The sequence below is a fragment of the Podarcis vaucheri genome (assembly GCF_965113315.1).
Source record: "Podarcis vaucheri genome assembly, chromosome: 8".
Lineage (NCBI taxonomy): Eukaryota > Metazoa > Chordata > Lepidosauria > Squamata > Lacertidae > Podarcis > Podarcis vaucheri.
Genome location: NC_138766.1, coordinates 58,444,163 through 58,468,050, shown reverse-complemented (window position 1 = coordinate 58,468,050; position 23,888 = coordinate 58,444,163). Strand labels below are relative to the sequence as shown.

The 23,888-nt window shown below is 43.3% G+C and overlaps 1 protein-coding gene across 1 annotated transcript; it reads left to right on the top strand.

Annotated features, from left to right (window-relative positions):
- The first annotated feature begins 2,019 nt into the window (after positions 1 to 2,019).
- GGH (gamma-glutamyl hydrolase) lies at positions 2,020 to 14,820 on the top strand. The gene is made up of 9 exons (XM_082233963.1): positions 2,020 to 2,745; positions 5,175 to 5,289; positions 5,780 to 5,830; positions 7,140 to 7,224; positions 7,701 to 7,839; positions 11,422 to 11,528; positions 11,751 to 11,841; positions 12,401 to 12,538; positions 13,808 to 14,820. Exons 1-9 carry the CDS (start codon positions 2,598 to 2,600, stop codon positions 13,927 to 13,929), a joined length of 996 nt encoding a protein of 331 aa, XP_082090089.1. The 5' UTR covers positions 2,020 to 2,597; the 3' UTR covers positions 13,930 to 14,820.
- The last annotated feature ends 9,068 nt before the right edge of the window (positions 14,821 to 23,888 follow it).

Sequence of the window (23,888 nt, the reverse complement as noted above, 5' to 3'; positions counted from 1 at the left end):
GCTGTCCCATCATTTGTGAGTGTGTATTTTTTTCTCAACACCACTTGCTTTTATTGCAATACTAAATATTATTTCACGACAGTCTATTTCTGTTCATTCTACACTAAGAGTAGTTCATTAAGCAGTCAAAATTTGAAGACAAACTATGTTAATAGGGCTGGAGGAAGTGCTTTGCATTCAAAGTACTTCCACCAAGCAGCATGTTTTTGTCTGCATGGGGGATGCTCCATTTAAACGGAGCAGTTTTTCTACTGCATAGGAAGGTAAAGGGACCCCTGACTGTTAGGCCCAGTCATGGACGACTCTTGGGTTGCGGCGCTCATCTCACTTTACTGGCCGAGGGAGCCGGCTTACAGCTTCTGGGTCATGTGGCTAGCATGACTTAAGCTACTTCTAGTGAATCAGAGCAGTGCACAGAAACACCGTTTACCTTCCCACTGGAGTGGTACCTATTTATCTACTTGCACTTCGTGCTTTCAAACTGCTAGGTTGGCAGGAGCAGGGACCGAGCAACAGGAGCTCACCCCGTCGTGGGGATTTGAACCACTGATCAGCAAGCCCTAGGCTCTGTGGTTTATCCCACAGTGCCACCCGCATCCCATACATAGGAAGCTATTTACACTCAAAATGCTTCCTCCAGAAACATTTCAAAGGAACTCTCTGTAACTGCCTATCAGCTGATCAGCAGTGGCAGCAAGCCCATTACAAGGCAAGCTCCCAGGGCCAGTCAGCTGATGGTTGCTGAATGTGCATCTTCAGAGGAGGTTGCTGTAGCTGCCACTCTAAAACTTTTATGAGTGTCAATAATCTGATGTTATTATCACAGCTGGTGACTGACAGGTGGTTAGCCAGCCCATTTATCAAAGTTGGCCTGCAGGGGTTGGGTGAATTAGGGATGTGGTCTACTGGTATTGTCCGATTCCCACCCACTCTCAGCCCATCAGCAGTGCCCAAAAGCAATAGCCCTCTTCTGCTGCTATTCCCCAGCAACTAGTATTCAGAGATATACTGTCTCTGATACTGCAAACAACATATATCCATTATGACTTGTAGTCAGCAATAACCTTTTCCTCCATGGATTTGTCGAATTCCCCTTTAAAATCATTTAAGTTCATAGGCGGCAACATGCCTTGTAATGAAGAATACACTGTGTGAAGGATGACTTCCTTCCTGATTCGGTTTCTAGCATTATGAACCACTGCTAGTTTTGGTTGCCATTTTCTGAACTTTCTGACTCTACAGTGTATTTTTTTGAGATGCAACAACTGGAATTCTGCCAAGTACTCCCAAGTGTGTTCACCCCATGGATTTGTATAAAGGTAATATAATATTGCCAGTCTTATTTTAAATTTATTTCCTAATGATGCCTAACATGGAATGTGCATTTCTCACACCTACCATACAGTGACTTAAAAGTTTTCATCAGCTATGTAACCCAACCCCAAGCTCTTTTTCCTGCTCAGTCTCCACTAGCTCAGACCCCATAAGCATGCATGTGACTTTTTGCCCCATTGTGTCATTTTACACTTACACTGAGCTTCACTTGGCATTTTATTGCTCATTCACTCAGTTTGGAGTTACCCTTTTGGAGCTCTTTACAGTCCCCATTTTTACAGTGCTGAGTTAAGCAAACTTGGTTCCCACGCTGCTTCCCTTGATCCCATATCATTTATGAACAAGTGAAGAAGCATCAGTTCCAATACAGGTCTAGGTGGATACAATTACTTCTTATGTCCTATTGGGGGAACAGTCCATTTATTGTTTCTCTCTGTACATTATACAGTACAAACACAAATCGAACACACTGCTTCCACTGAAAACAGCAGCGCTACTATGTCCTCAAGGAACTATTTCTAAATGTGAATAAACACACCCAAATGGTGATTATTAAAATTCATCATTCGTTATAGGTGTGCTACACCATTTATAACACAATGGCCAGTTTGCTAGGCTGTAGTACTAAGCCAAATAAATGTCAAGGAAGTTTGTTGGGCAGAACTGCCCTTTATTCCTACGCGATTTTCTTACTGTCTGCCTAGAAACCCCCCTAGATATCATCGTCATTTGCATGCTGCCTTTCCATAGTTAAAAACCATGCTCGAGGCGGCTTACGACATGGCAACATTTACATAATTACCCAAATGCACTCATAAGAAACCGTATCAAAGCGCCCACAACGAAATTAAGCAATCCCCACACAAGTAATAACGAGATCTATAAAGAGTGGTATAATATCACGAACAGCAAGATGGACATAAACAAAATAAAATCTTGACTCCAACAATCCCACCCGGCCTAAATCTCCCGCGCGCACCGATGCCCACGCGGGCATTTCCAGCAGCTCTTCCTCCTCCGCCTCTTTTTGCGTTGCCGGCAAAGAAGGAACGAGGAAGAAAAGGCGCAGCGGCGAAGAAGCGCGCCTTCTCAGAATGCCACGGCTGCCGAGGACTACATTTCCCAGAATGCCGCGGCCGCCCAGCCGAGATGCGCCCTGATTGGACGGCGTTGCAAAGCCGCTCGGCGCCGGGGCTGAGCGTTCGGCAGAGGCGCGCGCCATAAGAAGGGCGTCGCGCGCGGGGTCTGGCTCGGGTCGCCGAATGCTGCGGGCGGACATGGCGAGCTGGGCGGGACTCGGGCGCGCGCTGGGCGCCTGCTGCCTCCTGGGCCTCTTCTGCGGCGCCGCGCTGCCCTTCTCGCTGCAGGGCGCGAACAAGAAAGCCCTCATCAACGAGAGACCCATCATCGGTGAGTCGCCGCGCTCTGCGCTTGTAAGGGGGGGATCCCCGGGATTCTCCAAAGAGCCAGAGAAAGAGTCCTGTTGCCAGGGAACGTGGACGAGGGCAAGAGGGGAGAGAGAGAGAGGGAAATAAAAGAAATGCAAAAAGTCTCCCCTCCCTCCTTTAGCTCGGTGGGTCGGGCACCTTTAAATCATAGAATTGTAGAGTTGGAAGGGACCAACTAAAGCATGAATGACAGATGAGCATCCAACTTCTGCTTTTAAAAAATAATGTTATGCTTGCACTGGGATCACCCGAGGGGATTATTTTTGAGACCAGGTGGCTCTTTCGCACTTGATTCTTACCACCCCAGTTGTTTCGGATGAAGCCTTCCACGAATCCCGGCTCTTAAATGCAGTGCTACTTTCCAAGCAAATGACCCAGGCTTGAGTAGGAAGATCCGCAAGGTGCCGCCTTGTCGCAGTTGGTTCGAGATCAATCAGTATTCACCTGTCACTGGCGAAACTTCACTGGTAGATTAAAACAAGCAAGTAAACATGGCATCTTTCAGGTGCCTGGGGCAACTGTAGCTTCTAGAATACTTTTTTGATTTTTCCTGCCATTTCCAGCGTCTTCATTTCAGGGGGTACAAGAATTCATGTGTACCCGTGGTTGACAGCCTGTTCCTATAGGTATGTTTACTTGGAAGTAAGCCACCCCAGTGAATTCATTAGCAGCAGCTGCTAGAGAAATTGCACAGGGTTATGGTCCTAGTCTTCAAAATATTTCAATTGATGTAATAATGATTTTAGCCTATCTGTGCAAGTAGCGAAAGACAACACATTCACCCAGACATCACCTGTTACTGGGGGAAATGTACCTCTGTAGAAATCTTGAAACAACACTAAGAATGCCATTTCTGAAAGAGGCTCACTATCTTTAATGAGGCCTTTATCAATTGGCTGTCCTCCATATGTTTTTGGACTAAGCAAAGTCTGTGTGTTGAAAATCCACCTTTTAGCGACTTTTATTTATTTTGATTTGTGATGGGTTGTTGGCAGAGGGTATGTAGCAGATATTCAGAAGATTTGCAGTAAGTAGATTGGTAAGGATTCTGACTCCTCAGTTTTACAAGACCAACAGATTGACTTTTGCTGAAAAGTAGGAAGCTAATCGGGTGGAAAAGGACTGCACAAAAGGACTGTGAACTCAGTTCAGTTCTGGTACTTAGAACAAATTCCTGGGCTTAAAATGTTACTGGAGGCACCCTGAACACTCATTCAGAGTCTTCTGTGCCTGACTTTAGGGGCAGATCCGCTCTGTGGTATATATAGGGATTCTAGCAAAAAGCAAAGTAGATCTAACAAACTTAAAGTCTGCCCATCCCTGTTCTATACTCCCTGATGGAAACTATGTCAGTAACAGTGATTTTTGGAGAGAGTGTGACTACCCATAAATGTATAAAGTTCCTCGTTCTAAGGTTTCTGTAAAACACACACACCACCACCACCTTCTCCTCCTCCTCATTTTGTTGTTCGATTCCAGAAGGAAGAAGTGCCTGTTCAACACCAAGTTGATGAGCTGGCAACCTGGAATGCCTCAACTTCCCCCCCTCCCAATTGTGGTGCAATGGGTCTTGTTGACAGCATTGCATAACTTACTGGTATCATGTTCTGCTGTGTCTGGGTTGTGAACTTTTGGAAAGCTGGTTCTAAATTCCTTTTAAAAAAAACATATTTCTGATATAGAGAGTGTGATAGGATGCTTGCTGGAACTTGTCTGTTGTCTGGATCTAAGCATTCAGCTGCGTGCGTCAAATTGTGAAGCACTCAAGCGGTCAAAAGTGTATTGTATTTCAACAAGTCAGTTTAAAAAGGATAATGCAGGTACTTTAAAATATGGTATGAAAAATTTGCTTTCATGATAATATAGCAGACCTTTGACTTACAGGCTATTCCATATTTCATATAGAAAGTATTTAAGCGTAGCATGAAATCCATTTGTAGACAGTCATGTCTGATTATCACAGATTTTCAGGGTGTACTTCCTCAAACACATAGTGAGACATACATGCAATTTTCATGTATGTAATTTATTTATATCATATCATTTCTATACTGTTTGCTTGTAAAAAACAAAAACAACCCCCCCAAAGGAGTTTACAAAAGGAATCTACTCCTGCTTTCACATAAATGCTTTCTGAGTATAAAATGAGTAACATGCAAACCAATCTTAAATATAGTTGTGTTTAACACCATCTGAACAAGTAATTACCCCGCTGCTGCTGCTGCTGGATTGTCATTGTGATGTTATGAGACACCATGTTCTTTCTTGGATTCAAATTTAGATAATATTAAATTAATCATCACACTCCACCTACTGCTAGTTTATCAGCGGCATCTCAGTTTTTCCTGTGACCTCACTGATGCCTAACTTTTTTCCTCTGGATCTTTCTAGGAATATTAGCACAGGAAACTGACTTTAAAAGCTTCCAAAAATTTGGAAGTTCTTACATTGGGGCTTCATATGTGAAGTTTATTGAATCTGCTGGAGCCCGGGTAGTACCAATCAGGTAAGCTTGTGTGAATAATGTGCTCACATCCTGCAGTGCAAAGTAGAAATTTTCTCAGGACAATATTTGCCAGTCTTTAGGGTAGAAGCAGATTAGCACTCTTCAGTATGGGTGTATTTGTGAATCAATTGCATTGTAGCGGTTCAAGAGTTAGACTAGGACTGGAAAGATCCAGGTTCAAAATTCTACTTAGCCATGAAGTTCACCTGGTGACCAGTCACAACCTGTCACCTTAACCTACTTTGCAAAGTCGTTGTGAAGATTAGGGGAAATGTGTAAACTGCCTTGAGGTGCTTAGAGGACATAGATGTGACTGATTAATGACACTTTCCAGGAAGTCTGCACTAGGGACTGACTTAACATGAATTTAAATTGTAGCACAGGAAATTGGCGTTAACCTTTTAGGTACCGGACCAAAAACTATTCTAAACTGATGCAGGGAAGCTATACATTTCTAATGCAACTTTTCATTTCCTTTTAATTCCTCCAGACTGAATCGTTCAGATGAAGAATATGATAAGATTTTCAATTCTATCAATGGGTAAGCGTCCTAATGAACATCTGTTTTGTTGCTACTGGTAGTAAAAGTGAAGAGCAGTGAAGTGGAAGGAAGGCAACTGAGACGATGATATCAGAGACTCAGGTTCCAATTTCTATCAGGCCTTGAATCTCATTGGGTGTCTGTTGCTCAGCAGTTTACCTTGAAAGGCTGTTGGGAAGATGATAAGGTTTGTAAAGTACATTGCCATATGCAAAGTGTTACAGAAGTTAATAGATAATGAAAAAGATGTCAAGATAATAGTGTACTGATAATAGTGTCTGTAATGGTGGCTTTTTTGTGCTCTGCTTGGTGATAATTCTGTGTATTCTATAACCTGAGTGTGCAGTTCCTAGCATTTCCTAGCAGAAATGTGGGGCTGTCAGTACCAGAATAAGAGACCAGCTGAAATGAAAACAAACAGAACAAATCGTCATTGTGGCAGGCATAGCATATACATTTAACATTGGTTTCTTGTCAAAAGGCATATTAAACAGAATCCTGGGTGATACTTCCTCTAATGAAAAGTGCATATTTGCCTACATATTCCACACAAATTTATTTGAGCTGATTTGGCATTCACAGCTGCTAGCCACTTGATTTTTATTTTTTATTTACACAATTTCCAACCCACCTTTCATCATCGGTGATCTCATTACAGGTAACAACCATTTGAAAAACAAATGTGGTTATGGAAAAATGCTCATGCAATAATGGAGTTTGCATCACTGTGGTGTAAACCACTGAGCCTGGGGCTTGCCGGTCAGAAGGTTGGCGGTTCGAATCCCCATGATGGAGTGAGCTCCCCTTGCTCGGTCCCAGCTCCTGCCAACCTAGCAGTTCGAAAGCACATCAAAGTGCAAGTAGATAAATAGGTACCGCTCTGGCAGAAAGGTAAACGGTGTTTCCGTGCGCTGCTCTGGTTCGCCAGAAGCGGCTTAGTCATGCTGGCCACCTGGCCAGGAAAAACTGTCTGTGGACAAATATTGACTCCCTCTGCCAGCAAAGCAAGATGAGTGCCGCAACCCCAGAGTCGTTCGCGACTGGACTTAACTGTCAGGGGTCCTTTACCTTTACCACTTGGAAATTGAGGTTTTTATTTCCAACTACTATCTTCCTGCTCCTCCCACCGTGTTCCACGATGACTGTCTGAACAACCCTTCTTTATAGTACTTGAGTATGTCACTTTTTCTTTAAAGATTGTATTGCAGATCCTTCCGTGATTACAATCCAGGTTTATCCATGTTACCTTTGTGTGACCAATCGGCAGTTCATTGCTGCTGACGAAAGTGTTGTCATTTTGTTTGCTTAGGATTCTCTATCCCGGAGGTGGTGTTAGCCTTGAGACTTCTGAATTTGCCAGAGTTGCAAAGATATTCTACAATAAAGCACTAGAGGTAAATATTGGAGCATGCCAATATTTCTGCATTGGGGCGGTGGCAATGTTGAGGAATGACAGTTGTTGGTGCCTCTTATTTTCGCACCTTTCTAGCTGGCATGTGGGCAGTCATACAACTCTGCCTTATCTTTATGTACATGATTTTGGGACTAGGCTGTAAGATGTAAATGAATCATAAAGTTGGAAGGGACCTCAAGGGTCATCTAGTCCAACCCCTTGCAATGCAGGAATCTTTTGCACAACGTGGGCTTGAACCCACAACCTTGAGATTAAGAGCCTTATGCTTTACCAACTGAGCTGCCCCAGTTTCTTTCCTGGTGATGTATGGGGAGTCCCCAACACCTCTGAGACCTGGGGGGCACATTAGGAAATCTAAGGAACTATCCTGCTATCTTCCTAGGTAGTTAAATAATGGGGAATATAAATGTCTAGGATCTGTAGCTATTGATTTCTCCCCCTTATTGTTGTTTCCAGGCTAATGACAGAGGGGACTATTTTCCTGTGTGGGGGACATGCCTGGGACACCAGCTGCTTAGCGTCCTCACTTGCGGGGAAGACCTGCTCACCTGGACTAATACGGATGGCTTTGCATTGCCGCTGAACTTTACTCCAGGTAAAAACTCAAGAGTTTCAGTTCACAGAAGACTTATGACGGGGGGGGGGGGAGGATCGGTGATAATAAATTCTGCAAGTCAAAGTGAAATAATGACTCTGAGAATGCATTGAGCTCTGAGGTCCTGGAGATGTTTAGTCTTCTATCTCATAAGTTTGAGAGGCCCGATACTGTGCTGCGCTGGAGATCAATAGTAGAATACAGGGTCTGGTGAAAGAGTCCCTTCTTTGGTATTGTAGTCTGGCTCCATGAACTCTGCTGGAACAGACTGCTGCTGTTGGTTCAGCTGTGCTGTATAATGAGTTTTAGGGGACTGTTAGAAAAGGATAGGAAAAGGGTCGAGAACTTGTGGCCTTCTGAACTACAGCTCCCATAATATGTGGCTGTTAGACATGGTGTCTGGGGCTGGTGGGAGTTTGACAACACTTGAAAGGCCACAAGTTCTCCACTGCTGGGATGGAGCCACTGATGGCCCCAATGCCAGAGTAATGGCTCTGTCTCCTTAGAGCTAATGATGACACTTGCTAGCTGTTTAGAGCAGCAGTGGAAATTAAGAGCTTCATAATGTGTGGGATGCTGTTACTTCTTGAGCCTCTGTTTGAAAATTACAGTGAACTGGGAGGGGGGACTCTTTATCTGGAATGCTACAGATCACACCTGTATCTGGTTATAAGCAAAATGTCCAAATATTAGGGGGGGAATGATTTAAACACTGCAGTCTTTTTCATATTTAATTTTCACATGGCAGCTCCACTTTTGTTAGCACTGACCTATGGTGTTACACAGCAAGTGGATCGTCTTCCTTCAAAGCAGGAAGCCAGCAATCATTGTGCAAAGCAGGAAATTAGCAGTCAGTGAGGGTTTTCCCAGAACAATTTTGGTATGGTTAAACCCATGGGTTTCTACATGCTGACCACAAAAGGAACGCCCTTAAGCTCTTGCATTTTAAGGAAGGAATATTGCTTTTTTTCTAACCTTCACATTGCAACTCCCCCCCCCCGCCCCCCGCTGAAAAGTGGTGCTTTTATTACAGTTCTGAGCATTGCAAAGCACAAGGGGAACACGAGGGCACAAGTGTTGTGGACAGTGCCTGTAATGCTGTCAGTGATTAGAGGAATGATTATGGATTTCTGAAAAGCCTTACTGTTTTTAATTGCCTTAAACAATTACATTTAGATGCTGAGCATTCCCCACCATTTTTCAGCCTGTGTTTATTTGAAGCCTGAGTGGTTGTTCTCCTCTGTCCTGGAGCCCAGTAGGATACCCCTTCCTGCCCCTGCTACTAAAATAAACACAGCTCTCTCCTTGCAGCACTGCAGCATGGTTAACCCACCTCCATTAACTGCAAATGGGATACAGTGTGGCTGATGCTGGATTGCACTAATGTGTTAATAAGGAAATGGCTACTGGCCCTGATGACTATATGCTGTGCCACCTCCAGGTTTGGAGGTAGCGTGCCTCTGAATTCCTGTTCCTGGGGAACAATAGCGGGAGAGCTGTTGCCCTCAATGCCCTGCTTGTGGGATTCCCAGAGGCATCTGGTTGGCCAATGGAGGAAAACAAGCTGGGCTGATGTTCTTAGATAAGAGTCTGTGTCATTGAAAGGTCCTAAGCCAAATCCTGGTGTGGCTCTTCTTCCAGCAATTAATAGGTGGCTTGTCTTCTTGTTGAGTTAATCCTGAATCTATGCATCATAATACATTCCACTAAAGTGAATATGACCCAGAATATGACTCTGAATACAGTATTTAGCAGATTGGGTAGCGATGCTTGCCCTGAACCACTGGCACAAAGGAGGACTCATGGGAGTGGTTGGGTGCAGGTGTACCAAAGGACGATGCCAAAAATGCTGGAGTGATCCGTTCTAGTGCTTTATTAGAGAAGGTGTAGACTTACAGCAAATCAGCCTGCCAGGTCTCCTAGCCTTTGCAGGTACAGAACGGACTCTGCAACAAGGAGATGACTTGTCTGTGCCCAAGCAAACATTCATAATTTATAAACAAAGCAGCATACGTCCCTTTTCCTACGACTTCCACTGCTTCACCTGCCCAGGTGAGGGCAAAGGTGGCAAATGCCCAAACCTTACAGACAGCTCCCCGTTCAGGGCTAAGAGCCCAGCACCCCAGGCCTACAGATGAGGATAACATCTAGCTTATATCAAAGCAAGTGAACATAAACATATACAGTGAAACCTCCGTTGTCGAATGTTATCCGTACCGGAAGCACGTTCAGCTTCCGAAATGTTTGACAACCGAGGCACGGCTACCATTTGGTTGCAGGAGCTTCCTGAACTCAAGCAGAAGCTGCGTCAGATGTTTGGCTTCCGAAATTGTTCGAAAACCAGAGCATTTACTTCTGGGTTTTTGGCATTCGGGAGCTGTAACATTCCAAAACAGAGGCATTCGGGATCCGAGGTTTGACTGTATGAACTTGTTGCTGCAACAACAGCCAATTAATTGTGGTGTTATCTTGACTACCAAGATGGAGTTAGCAAAGTTTCTGGAACAATTCACCTTTGGTTCAACACAATGTTTAAAGAGGTTTTTTTCATGAAGTTTGTTTTATGATTTACACTTTGATAAAGGGTTCTATGTAGTGGGGAGGGAGAGTTGAAAATAATGTCAAAATATTTCACATCTGGCAACCAATGTACCACTTTGGTTCCAGACGGTAGATGAGTAGACAAGTATAAAAAGCCCAGGACACAAATTTTCATGGCCCTCTAGCTAGCAGCTATGGTGGCTCATTTAACAAAAGCAATATAATTCTGCAGAAACTCTGGACGTTTACTTGATACTGACCAAACTAAGCCTCCTAGAGCAAAATATGTTGTGGAAATTTTTCTCAGTATTGATCCAGAGTAGATTCCAATTTATAGTCAGCAGAATAAAAACTTTAAAATGTTGCAGGATTCCTAAAAAATAGAACAGAGGCAATTAATATTTCATCCAACAGAGTTTTACTGCTACTGAAGGCAAATGAGCATAATGGTCACAAATCCAATACATTCAGAATTGGCACTGTCCATAAGAAATCCAGTTGTGGCAGACTTAACTTAAACTTACAATAACTCTATACAGAACACCACACCAGGAAAAGAGAAAGAAAGAGAAAAGCAAAACCCACACTTCCCTCTGGCCTATTTTTATAGTCAGCATGACCTTGACGGAAGAGATAACAGAACCATTTTAAGCCAGCTGTACTCAGTGTCTCTGAAGGATCATCATGAACCTTCTGCTTGTTTCTTTCACACAGAAGCTTCCAGGACCCTCTTGAATTAAGTAGAATAGGAAAAATATCTACAAATCACATCAATACTTTCTGCACTAAGAAATGCAGACTGACAAAATAAACACCAGTATCATAGAACCATAGAATTGTAGAGTTGGAAGGTACCCCCAAAGGATACCAATGTGGTACCTGCTGTTGACTGTTGTGTGTATCTGTGTGTGTGTCATTTGACATCAGTTCAGTTTTTCTAAGTGCTACCTGAGCACTTGCAGATCAGGCATGGTTTAAACAAGTGGGCATGCTGCAGGTAGTAATGTTAACTCTTCTTGCCTCTTTTATTTTTGGTATAAGATGCCAAAAACAGTGGAATATTCCAGGATTTTCCTGCTGATTTGTTGCAACAGATGGCTTCTGAACCGTTGACATCAAACTTCCACTTCTGGAGCCTTTCTGTGCAGGTACTTTTAAAGTTTGCATGTAAAACATTAATTTAAAATATGCCAAACTGCCTTCTACAGCTATGACCTCACAAAGCAACATGCTAAGGTGTGAGAGATAAGGTGTAAATAGTAGCAGCAGGACAGACGCACATGTTAATAGGAGAGGGATTAGTAGAAGGATAAACGTGCCCCATCTAAAAGAATATTTTGTAATATAAATAAAAAACCTTTCTCTTACAGAATTTTACAAATAATGAGAAGTTGCGCAACTTCTATAAGATCTTAACAACTAATGTTCATAAAAACGTGGACTTCATATCTACCATGGAAGGTAATGTAAATCAGAAGTGCAGAAGCCTTTTCTTCCTGGGGGTGGGAGCTGCATGCCCCTCCCTTCTAGCCCAGTGAGTTCCTGGGGTGTGTCTTATGTGTGTGTGACACGTTACTGTTGCCAGAGATCTGAACCGGCGGCTTACAGAGGACTTTCCTCCTCCTCCTCCTTTCATTGCTCCATCAGTTCTACCCTTCCACCCCTCTTCTTTCCCTCTGGGCCTGAATATTGCCTCTTCCACACCAAACTCACTGAGTGTCTGGCCATTCTGTCTCAGTGCCCCCAGCTGCGAAATGGAGGTAATAGCCCTGACCTACCTTGGAGTTTGTAAGGTTGTTGGTCGGCCTCCATCTGTCTTGGGAAGCATGCAAGGATAATGTCCATGAAGTGTTTTGGACGCAACCCAAGTCCTATTTAAATGCTTGTTGTTAATGGTAATATTTTGTGTGAAATTCCTTTATAATCTTGTTTAGAACTATAAATTCTACATCCAAACTTTTAAGAGAAACTTCTTGTCTTATGTGCATGAGTTGATGGAAACCAATTGGTTATTTTCTAGCTCACAGATACCCTGTGTACGGCGTCCAATGGCATCCAGAAAAAAACCCATATGAATGGAAGAACTCAACAGGCATTCCACATTCCAAGGCAGCTGTAAAAGTCACATACTACATTGCTGACTTCTTAGTCAGTGAAGGTATTAAAAGTTTGTAGATGGCAGTTGTGAAATTTCACCTGAAAGGAGAAACGCTTGTATGTTGAGAGGCAGCTTTTTCTTACAGCTAAACTGTGAAAATATAAATTGGAATAGTTAGTGGCAGTGCAACCACATATTCTGATTAAAGAAAAATTAGACAAAACAGTGCCAGCTTTTATCCACGCAATGCGGGGGTCAATATTAGAGTCATATCCCATGAAGTCCTGTTCTCCACTTGCTCGCTGGACTTTCTCTTCCCTCTACCTGGTTGGGGGAACCCCAGATCAGCTTAGGCAAAGTGGGGAGGGTTGAGAGAGTGAGCAGGTAAGTTCTGTTGCACAGACGGGTTTCCTTGCACCAACAGAACTTCACTGAATGCAGTCCTTAATCTTTTGATCTTAACAATTGAGCAGAGAGACCTAGTCAAAGGAACTGTAGAATTTTTGAGATTAGTAGTAAAGTAAGGCAGGCATCTTCTAGGGTTGTCTTGCTCTTGACATGCTGGTTTTAGAACAACATCCCCAGAAAAGCTTGCTTGGTGCCATCCTTACCATCTCTTTCTTTTAATTACCCAGGCCTTTTTATCCAACTTGAGTGTTTACAATGCCTCTTAGTCTTTACGATTTGTGTTTTACTATATATAGGCCAGAAAAAGAACAAAAAAAAATGCTGCTTTCATTGTTTTCAATTATGTTTTACTCTTCAAACTTTGTGAGCTACCCACAGAACATAAGTTATAGCGTGGCCATTCAAGTTAATAAATACTGAAGAATTGGTCTGGATGGCTGGTTATTGGAAGCTGCAGTACTCAAACTGCTTGTTCCATCCCAATATCATTGGTGTCAAGAGGACTACACTAGCTTAGGGTTGCCATAGATCCAGGATTTCCGGACATATCCAGGATTCGTCCATTGAAAAGAATGTCGGGGCAGAATTTCTGAAAATTGGTAAAAATGTCTGGGAAAACCCGGACCAATTTCTAGACTAATTTCTTAAGGTTGATTTCAGCAGAACATACATCCTGTGTGCATTTATGTAGCAGAATTAGCGCTTAAAAGTAGGGGGGGGGATTTTTTGTTGTCTTCTAAGAGAGAGAGGGACCCTTGTGTGTGGCTGGCACTTCCTGCAAGTGCCTCTGAGGAGACCATTAATTCCCTGTGTGACCCAAGTCTTACATTTAGTCTAGGATTGCTAAAGTGCATTTGACAACATTTGTTCTTTCACAATTGATAACATAGACGTAATCCATATTTCTCCAATGTTTTGCAGCCCGGAAGAGCAACCACCGTTTTCCCAACAAAAGTGAGGAGACCAACGCACTGATCTATAATTTTAACCCCATTTTCACAGGGCCATTTTCCTCCTTTGATCAAGCTTATTTCTTCGATTAAATTTCCAGCCAGAAATAGGGGAGAGGCGGTCTTAGAAATGATGTAGCTGTGGCATCTTTTGGGATTAAACACACACAGTGAATTATGAAGAGCCAAGATGACAAGATTGCTTACAAGCTCCTTCTAATTTTTCCAGTCCTCTCTGTTGAATTGCACTTTTTTTTGTTCTGCTGTGGCACAATCAGCCGACAAGAACCCCTTTGAAAACCCTGTTGAAGTCCATGTGTCTCAAATTAGTAATTCAGTGTGAGGACCAACAGCTGCAACCCTTACACAAGTTTTGTGAAACTTATTAGGACTCTATCCCACCTTTCAGACACCATGAAACTCAAGACGCTTTCCCTCACCTTATGTACAGCATTGCTGCGCGGTAAATGCTCTAAGCTTGTTTGCAGACGGGTCTTGTAATTGTAACTGCTAGCACTTTTTAATCCACATGACAGAGAAATGTTAAATCCTCTTTTTATGCACCAGTGTGAATTTTAAAACATTATTTATTTGAAAATATTGAAGAAGCCAGTCTTCATGTGGCTTGAAGCAAATGAATGTTCATCCATGATCAGAGAATCTATTTCTGTTCATATTAAACTGTATTATTACTGGTTTGATATAAACATGTGCAGGTAATCAACCTTTCGATAAAGGACAGGATTCCCCTTGACAGTACATAAAGGATTCCTGTTTGTCTTTCCTTTTCCCCCGGCTCCCCAAATTCAGCATAGACTAATCTCTTGTGGTTTCTTCCTTTACTTTCTCTTTGTGCTTTAAATCATGCTGCTTTTCCAGGTCTGGATTGGACACTCTCACCCACGCCACTGATCAAGATACCTCCTTCTCTTCTGTTTCCCTTCTTAAGGTCTACTTGAGGAAACAATCTGAATGTTCCCTAAATTTTTTTTATCTTTTTTTAAAAAAACCACATGTTTTATTTCTTGCTCTTCCTTCAGAGAACTTGAGCCTTGGGTTCCCACCAAACAGGTCCCTGCCACATTCATTTAAATGATTTTTATACAGCCTTTGATGTAGCATTCCAAGCCAGTGTATGACAGAAAAGTAACAACAACTTAATATATTAAAACAGCAATAAAAAAACTACAGGACAATAAAAATACAGCAACAATTCAGAGCAAATTGAAATCAGAACCCCATCCTCTGAGATTAAAGGTAAAGGTACCCCTGCCCGTATGGGCCAGTCTTGACAGACTCTAGGGTTGTGCGCTTATCTCACTCTAGAGGCCGGGAGCTAGCGTTGTCCGCAGACACTTCAGGGTCACTTGTGACAAGCTGCATCTGGCGAGCCAGCGCAGCACACGGAACGCCGTTTACCTTCCCACTAGTAAGCGGTCCCTATTTATCTACTTGCACCCGGGGGTGCTTTTGAACTGCTAGGTTGGCAGGCGCTGGGACCAAACGACGGGAGCGCACCCCGCCGCGGGGATTCGAACCGCCGACCATGCGATCGGCAAGTCCTAGGCGCTGAGGTTTTACCCACAGCGCCACCCGCGTCCCTTCCTCTGGGATTAAACGCCAGTAAAAGTTTAAATTTAAAATACCTCACAATTCCTCTGCACACTGGGACATAGCTTCACCATTGCTGCAGAGGCCCTTTACGCCAGGCCTTGTTGGTATTATTGTGCCTGCCCTTCTGTGCGCCACTTCTACCCAACTGCTTCCTTACAAATTGGGTCCTGTGCTGCCTCTCCAACCTGAATGTGATGGGATCTATGCCACTTCTGCATAGCCTAGGCACTGGTGCTAAGTAAAACTGCCTAAGTTGATGTAATCCTGCATATGTCTACTGAGGCTTACTTTCAGCTAACTGAGAACAGCCTTTAATACAATGGGATTAGTTATATTAATACTTGATGGGATAAAAGGTAGCACCTGCCCTATAAGATTTACAAACATTGTTTTTGTTGCAAAACCTGCAGTTTTGAAGTCACACACGGAATACCTCATCTAAGATGGTGATGTGTCACACTGAGACCTAAGAGTTTGTTCACATAGAATGCATGCAGATTTTACTGAATGACAGGTGTCTCTTGCTTGGATTGCAGCTCAGGTGCTATTAGCTGTAATTTGCACATTTCAGTTGACTGTATGTGTATATTAAGCATTGTGATTAAACATTCCAAGGTGAAGTTTTTTGAACAGTAATATCAGAGATAGGATTTTCATATACCAGAAGCAATTTGCCAGTTTGGAAGCCTGGATTCTTGCCTGAAACGCGCATGGACTTTCTGCTGCCTGCATCGTCTTGAGCCCCATTTTGCTGAAAAGTCTGATGCAAGCCATTTTGTTCTTGGAGATCATTGGACCTCTGCACTAGATCCAAATGGCCACAAGAGCATGTGTTTCCCATCATAGCCTGTGTGAAGGGAAAGCTCTGTGCTTTAATGAGGCCCATTTTTTAGCCTTCTCCGTAACTGAATGTGGCAGACATATGCACATACTTACAACCTTTGGGCTTTGGGATGTTCAACCAGAAGTGAATTCCAGATGAGACTTTACCAGTCATAGGACTATTTATTTCTCTCTTTGATTATGCTTTAACATTGCACTTTTCCTATACCTGTTTGCCTTTAGAATGTTTAAATGATAATATACACATAGGCTGGGCTCAGAATTGAACCTAATGTAAAATAATAAAAAATGAATGTGGATATATTTGTCTTTTTTAAAAACCCTGTTAAATACAGTGGTACCTCGGGTTAAGTAATTAATTCGTTCCGCAGGTGTGTTCTTAACCTGAAACCATTCTTAACCTGAAACTGTTCTTAACCTGAAGCACCACTTTAGCTAATGGGGCCTCCTGCTGCTGCCGTGCCGCCGGAGCACAATTTCTGTTCTCATCCTGAAGCAAAGTTCTTAACCCGAGGTACTATTTCTGAGTTAGCGGAGTCTGTAACCTGAAGCCACTACCACTGTAGTGAGATTAAACTATCCACTTGAAACCAAGCAGGTGCCCTTCTTACTTGCTATTCAAACCCTTCCCGCTGTTGAATAAAGGAAAATACCACAGACTCAATAGTGCTTGCTGGTAGTAATTCATGTCAAGCATCTTTACCATATGGACAATTTTCACTATGAAGGGGATGGAAAATGGGGAGGGCAGGGGTTGCCAGCTTCCTCTCAAACCTTCAAGAACGGCATTTATCACTGCGCTGAGAGCTACTTATCTTTAAAAATATATATTAAGAGTATCTTTTCTTGGGTAGCAACAGCTCCTCTAGCTAGGTCTATATTAGTGGGGAGCTACACTGCTTCCAGAGCTATAACATGGGAGAGTGGAGTAGAGGCTGGTTGTGACTCTTGACTGTTTCAGACAGGAAGTTGCTTCATGTGAGTCCCCTTTAGTCAAGGACCGCTTTGACTCAAGACAATGGCAGAGTCTCACTTTAGCTTTCTTTCCCCATGTATGTCAATGGAGACAGCACTGCCTCCATCAAGTTCCTTGGGGCAGAATATAGAAGGTATCCCTGAAAACGGGGAGAAGCAGCTTCTCCATTGAGAAGTATTGGGGAAAACACACACCTTGGCAAGGGGTGAACTTATCCAGCAGGCATTTTTGGAGGGGCAGATTCCTCCCCCCCCCCCCAGAAGTCACTTTGACACCAGCAGACTTCTATAGAGAGAAAGGCTTTGAAGAGGTGTGTGTGTGTATCTGCTCTAGGCTCTTTTGGGAAATGTGTGCTTTTCCTTGGACTGAGGACTGACTATCTCCAAGAAAGCGCCCCTACCCTTTGGTTCCATATTCATCCAAAGCTGATGCACACACCTCCTCACAACCCAGGCTTTTTGGGGGGGCGGATTTTCTAATGGGGAGGAGAAAGATGAAGGGAGACAGAAACTAGTCTCTTGCTTTATTTTAAGAACAAGCAAAACACATCTTGCCTACGTGCTTGTACACCAATATTGCATTTACTTCCTTAATTGTGCAACTTTCCTATCAAAGATTTGGAGCTTGAAATGCTATGCATTTCTTCAGGCCAGAGATAAAGTATGACTTCAGTTCACATGCATAACAGATTGGTGCAGAACCAGGTCATTACTAGTTCAGAACAATGTGACGACTATGACAATGATTTCCTACTTTTCTGGCTTGATATGTTTCAGTGAGCCCATGCACCCTTTGGAATGAGAAAAACAACAAAACACTCTTGTACTGTTTTATGTTTGGCACTAGATGGCTCACATGAGCCATCTTACTAAATTCTCATTTTGATAAACCACCAAAACTGCCTGCCTCTCTCTCTCTCTCTCTCTCTCTCTCTCTCTCTCTCTCTCTCTCTGATCTAAAACCTTCAGAAAAAATTTATTATACAATACTATCTTCATTTTTGTCGATATTGGCAAGCACACGTCTCCATGCTGGAATAATTCAATGGAAGAGTAAGGTGTTAAAAAATAATAGTGGAAAGCATTACACTGCTACAGGTAAGCATCTTTTAACTTTAAGAACTTTAGATTTGGCTACATTATCTTCTAAGTTCTCCTTAATTTCCAAAGTGAGGAGGGATTTAGTCAAAGCATCTGTGTGTTGTGTACATTTATTTCGGATTTGTTCCCAAATAAATGTGCATAGGATTGCAGACATTATTTGAGTTGAAGCTGATGGGATTCTGAGGTTTGGCTGGATTTCAAAAATTATACAAAGAATCAGAAATGCAGCCTTGTAGGTAGAATGCAAGCAGAGGTGCATTTCCCAGCTGTACCCCAAAGTCTGTTTAGATACTGCAGTTTACTCTGAATCTGTGTGTGTTGCTGAGGATGTGCAGCTTGAGGAAGATAACCTTTACAATTGTCAATTGTATTTACTTAATTATCATTGTTCCTTTTATAACACTAATCCTGTTTCACCCAGTTGGCCACCACCCTAAGATGATATGAGGAAATTGGACTTCGGCTAAGCTTACTAAGACTAGGCAAAACTGTCATGTCACTGTGCCAAAGGTTTAGTGAAACACAGTTCTAAATACAGGGGCAGGAGAGATATAATAGTGCGAGTTCAGATGATCACCGTATTTTCCACCCTATAGGACGCACCAGCCCATTGGCAAGCACATAGTTTTTTTTTGGGGGGGAAATAAAGGGGAAAAAAATATCCCCCCCCCAGCCGTGGCTTCAGCATGCCCCAGGCAGCAGGCTGCTATCCGCAGCTCCCACGCGCTCCCCAGGCTTGCTGATAGCTTCCTGAAGCCTGGAGAGAGAGAGGGGTTGGTGCGCACCGACCCCTCTCGCTCTCCAAGCTTCAGCGAAAGCCTACATTCGCCCCATAGAACGCACACAGATTTCCCCTTCAAAGTGTGTCCTATAGGGCGAAAAATACGGTATGTGCATGATGAAAACCCATCAAGGTATAAGCGGGGAAAACTTACAAACATGTTGCAGTGTGATTAAAAGAATAATGCAATCAAAAGCAGAAAGGAACTGATAAAGCAACTAATAAATGAGAATAAAATCAAGCCCTGCCTTAAGCTGACACAGTTAACCTTGTCATGAATTTAGAGTTTGTGAGTGTTATTAGAGTGCCAGTCTTTACGACATCTGAAACTGCCAGTTTAGCATCTTCAAAGCACCTAATATTCAAATACACCTAATATCGTGCCAATAGTGGGCTCCATTTTGGAACTTTTTAGTCCATTGCTAGTTTTAGAGGACTGGGAAGACAAAGAAAAAGATGTTGTGATTTCCATAACTACATTAGTTAAAGGGCAATCATATAACTATGTGAACATGGGTTGTGATATTTGCAGAAGGGAGAGTATCACAAATGCTTCCCTCTCCACCACAATGTATTAAATCCCCTGTGAATATCAGAACCGATGGAAACAACCTGAGTGAATGGGTAGTTATGTGAACAAACACACATACAGTCTTCTCATTTAACTTCTATGACCTTTCCTGTAAATGATGGTGCTGTATGTGCCAATCCTTTCTAAGGTTACAGTCCTAGAGCCCCTTAGAAGAAGGCCACAGGCTGTCTTGCGTCCCTAACCTTCCCCCACCCGCTTTGGATTGCTCTATCTTTGAATTGCCCTCAAAGGCCCTTACTGAAACAATTTAAATTGGATTGCACAGCACATCCAAAAGGGAAGCAATTAAAATTTAGGATGTTTCTTCTGCCTAATTAAACATCTGACAAGATGAGCCTAGTGCCACTCCTCTCCAACCTTCATTTTATTTGTTTAATTTTCTTCTGTATGAACACCTCATGTGTATGTCGTAAGCCATCTGTGGGTGCTGCTGACTCATTTGAGGGTGGCTGTGTTATGAGTCTGCAAAGCATTCTCATTTCAATGTATCAAGCATAGACATTTGATCTCTACAAGAAGCTGAATCTATCGGAGCCTTTCTGTTGAAAGGGCATTTCACAAATGATGGCACAGGCAGGTCTGCATTAATCACCAGGTGTGCATTCAACACAGAATGGCAGCTAATCACAGTTCCTTTACCAATTATATATTTTGGGAAGCTGTTCACTATGCATTTGGGTTCTTCTTTGGGTGGGGTGGGAAACCTTTCTGGCCTGGTGGGCCAGATCTTTATTTCCCACCAGCCTCCGGGGCAACTTTGACACTCACCCCTGGCCTAAGTTAGCCTGCAGAGGGAGGATACTCACCAAACAAGACTGAGGCAAAAATCACCACCCAGATGGTAGGTGAGTGTGGCAGGTTTCAATCCTACTTTCTCCAAGATTGAGTGCACAAGAGAATTCTCTGTGATGAACTCACACACACCCAAACCAACAACAAAGCACCTAAAACAGATAACTTGATTATGTATTGTGAACCTCAGAGTAGAGGGTGCTCTAGGCAGTAAGAACAATCGTGGAAAATTTCTGCTTCCAGGTGTCCTGAACCCCTGGCCTACCTGGCGGCAAGTCAGTATGTCAAGTCCCCAGTCCAGGTTCAATCCACATGTCCAAAGTCCAGACTGAAGCACAGTCCCACAGAGATCCTGGAGTATCCAAGCTGAGATCCATCAACATGGGCATCTGAGCAGACCCAGCCCCTCAGCTCTGCTTCCTTTTTGTGCTTGGCAAGCTGATTGCAACATCTGGGCTTGATGAGGCAGGTAGCCCTCAACTGCTCCAAGCCTACACCTGCTGAGGAATCACACACCACCTCCCAGAGCTAGTGAGCCCACCTGGTCAGCTATGGAGTCTGTCTCAGCCTCCTGGAATCCCTACGCCTCAGAGCCTGCCATGTTTGTGGAGACAGGGGCCCCTCTGGCTCTGGGCCTTGCTGCTTTGGTTCCTGTGCACTGACCCCCTCGCCATCCTCTGCCACCCTGTGAGTATTTCCTACACCAACCTCTGCTTCCTCATCCCCTTCTTGCTGGGGGTGTCCCAGTCCCAGCTACACCCCTCACTGGGATCCTCTTACTCCTCTCCGTTGTCTTGCCAGTTGATGAGCTGGAAGGGGAACTGGGTGTGCTGCACACATGATTCTTCCTTCTGCTTCAATGGCTTGGGTTGAATGCATGGAGCATTTTTGTACAGCCTACATTCATGGCTTGAGAGGGGACCGGAGACTAGGATTGTACCTGTTCCTGCTGTGTGACTTACGATGAGCCTATTGAAAGAGAGATACGGGTGTTCCATGTTCCTCAGGGTTGACCTTAAAGTGGGTCACAGAAAGCACTTGATCATATCTCATCCTTAACTCCACCAGTTCTCCAGGTATTCTGCAACTGTGCCTTTGCATCATTCTTTCCAGCTATGCAGCCTCCACAGCTGATTGTCTCCGAGCGACATCTTGAATTATAATACAATAGCCCAGCACATACCATTATAATCTTAGAAAGACATTGCACAAGGAATACAGGAAGTTGCCTTATGTTAAATCAGGCTACTGTATTTGTCCACTTATTGTCAACACTGACTGGCAGCTTGGTCAGATCTTTCCTAACGTCTGTGAATGGGCTTTTTTAACTAGAGATGCCAGATATTAAACCTGGGACCCTCTGGCTTCTGTCAGCTCAGTGTGGACCTTGAACTCATAGTCTTGGTGTTCGTAGCACCATGCTCTCACTCACTCAGCTAGCTAACAGACACAAACTAGCAGAGATTGCCTTAATATGCTTTATGATTAGGCCTCTTAGGCCCTGGTTTTCCCACTACGGTATTGGGGAGCCTCTTTCTCCTTTAAGTCATCTGCCAGACATTAGTGGGTTCCAGCTCACACCAGCTGACCATGCTGGCTAGGGCAGATGAGAGTTGAAGTCCAACAGTACCTAGATGACATCAGGTCCACTACGCCTGACATAAAGGATTCTCAAGGATGTATAAAGAACATGGCCAGGCCTCATATGACCTTGCTGAGATAGGTTAAGCATTAACACAACAATACAATTTGGAAAAACTGATCCCAACCAGTGGACTTTGGGCTCTCAATTTCAGCAGCACCCCATGCAACACTAAAATTCGACGCTTCTCTCTTCTCACACTCCATTCTATATCATTGTTGCAGCACCCCCTGTGGCACTTGTGTCCAGTGCAGCCGAAGCAGCTGGGAACTGTGATTCTGTGAGGGGAGAACTACCATTCCCAGGGTTCTTTTGGGAAAGTAATGTGTTTTAAATGTGTTACAGATATCTTTTAAATATATGTTGTGGATCTGCTGTCAGTGGCACCTCAAACCTGACTGGAACCTACTGGGATTAATCTTGTTCATAAATATATATCTCACAAAGCACAGTGGGGCATGTGCAATGATTCCACTGTATGAATGCCTGCATCCTAATATACAGACCTGGCTAGGCCCAAGAGTAAGCTGTAATTAAGATGCATTTCTGTCTAGAAATACAAGGCAATGCTCAAATATTGGGAGTGAAAATGTTTTTTACATTTACATCTTCTTTCTTTTTGTCCGCCAAGATCATTGTGTTAAAATAATCTCCCATAGAAACTTAATTGAAAACCATCTTGAGAACAAACCCTCATAGCAGTTGTGGGTGTAAAATCACATTTTCCTTAGAAAAAGCACAAATTAATTCCACTTTCAGTGTTTACAAACAAGCATCTCCAAACATGAAATACAGTCAATGTTTTAACTTCATTGATTTACATATAATCCCTTTGGGATTTTATGCTTCTTGCATTAGGTGTCAGACAGATGAATGGCTTTTAATTGCTTTTTAGAAGATCAAACCTATCCATTCTGAAGGAAATCAGCCCTGAGTGCTCACTGGAAGGACAGATCCTGAAGCTGAGGCTCCAATACTTTGGCCACCTCATGAGAAGAGAAGACGCCCTGGAAAAGACCCTGATGTTGGGAAAGATTGAGGGCACAAGGAGAAGGGGACAACAGAGGATGAGATGGTTGGATGGTGTTCTTGAAGCTACCAACATGAGTTTGACCAAACTGCGGGAGGCAGTGGAAGACAGGAGTGCCTGGTGTGCTCTGGTCCATGGGGTCATGAAGAGTCGGACACGACTAAACGACTACACAACAACAATCATTTGAACTGCACACTCTGGGTTGCGTTTCTGTATGGAATAGTAGGGAGCTTCTGCTGTGCTAAACTTACACTTGAAGATATTCTTTGTAGTCTAGCATTCTGGATCCTGTGCCATCTACTTCATCTGAATTACTACACTCATGTTCAGAAGTGGATTTCTTCAGTACTGAGAGCAGGGCTGTAGCCACTGGGTGGAGCTGTGCCTCCCTTAAAGATATTCCAGGTCACTTGCTGCATTTTCAGCTTTCTTTAAAAAGAAAAAGAGTAAGCAGAACAGACATCTTTTCTAGGTGAGGACCTGGCTAGCCTGCCCAGAAGTTTTTAACACTATTTAGGACCTCTAACCCTTTATTAGTCTTTGCTCTATGGCTATGCTACAGTTGCTTCCCTAAATACCATTTGGATATAGGGATTGTTGTGTTAGGTTTTCTGATTATAATGCTAGAGCTTCTGTTCCAGTTCCCTGCATTCCTTTTACACTGCATTACCTGTTG

What these genes read in the sequence shown, in the direction of transcription:
- GGH (XM_082233963.1), top strand. Translation starts at nt 2,598, where the DNA reads ATGCTGCGGGCGGACATGGCGAGCTGGGCGGGACTCGGGCGCGCGCTG. An exon ending in CAACGAGAGACCCATCATCG is followed by an intron (nt 2,746 to 5,174) that starts GTGAGTCGCCGC and finishes GGATCTTTCTAG; the next exon opens with GAATATTAGCACAGGAAACT. An exon ending in TGACTTCTTAGTCAGTGAAG is followed by an intron (nt 12,539 to 13,807) that starts GTATTAAAAGTT and finishes AATGTTTTGCAG; the next exon opens with CCCGGAAGAGCAACCACCGT.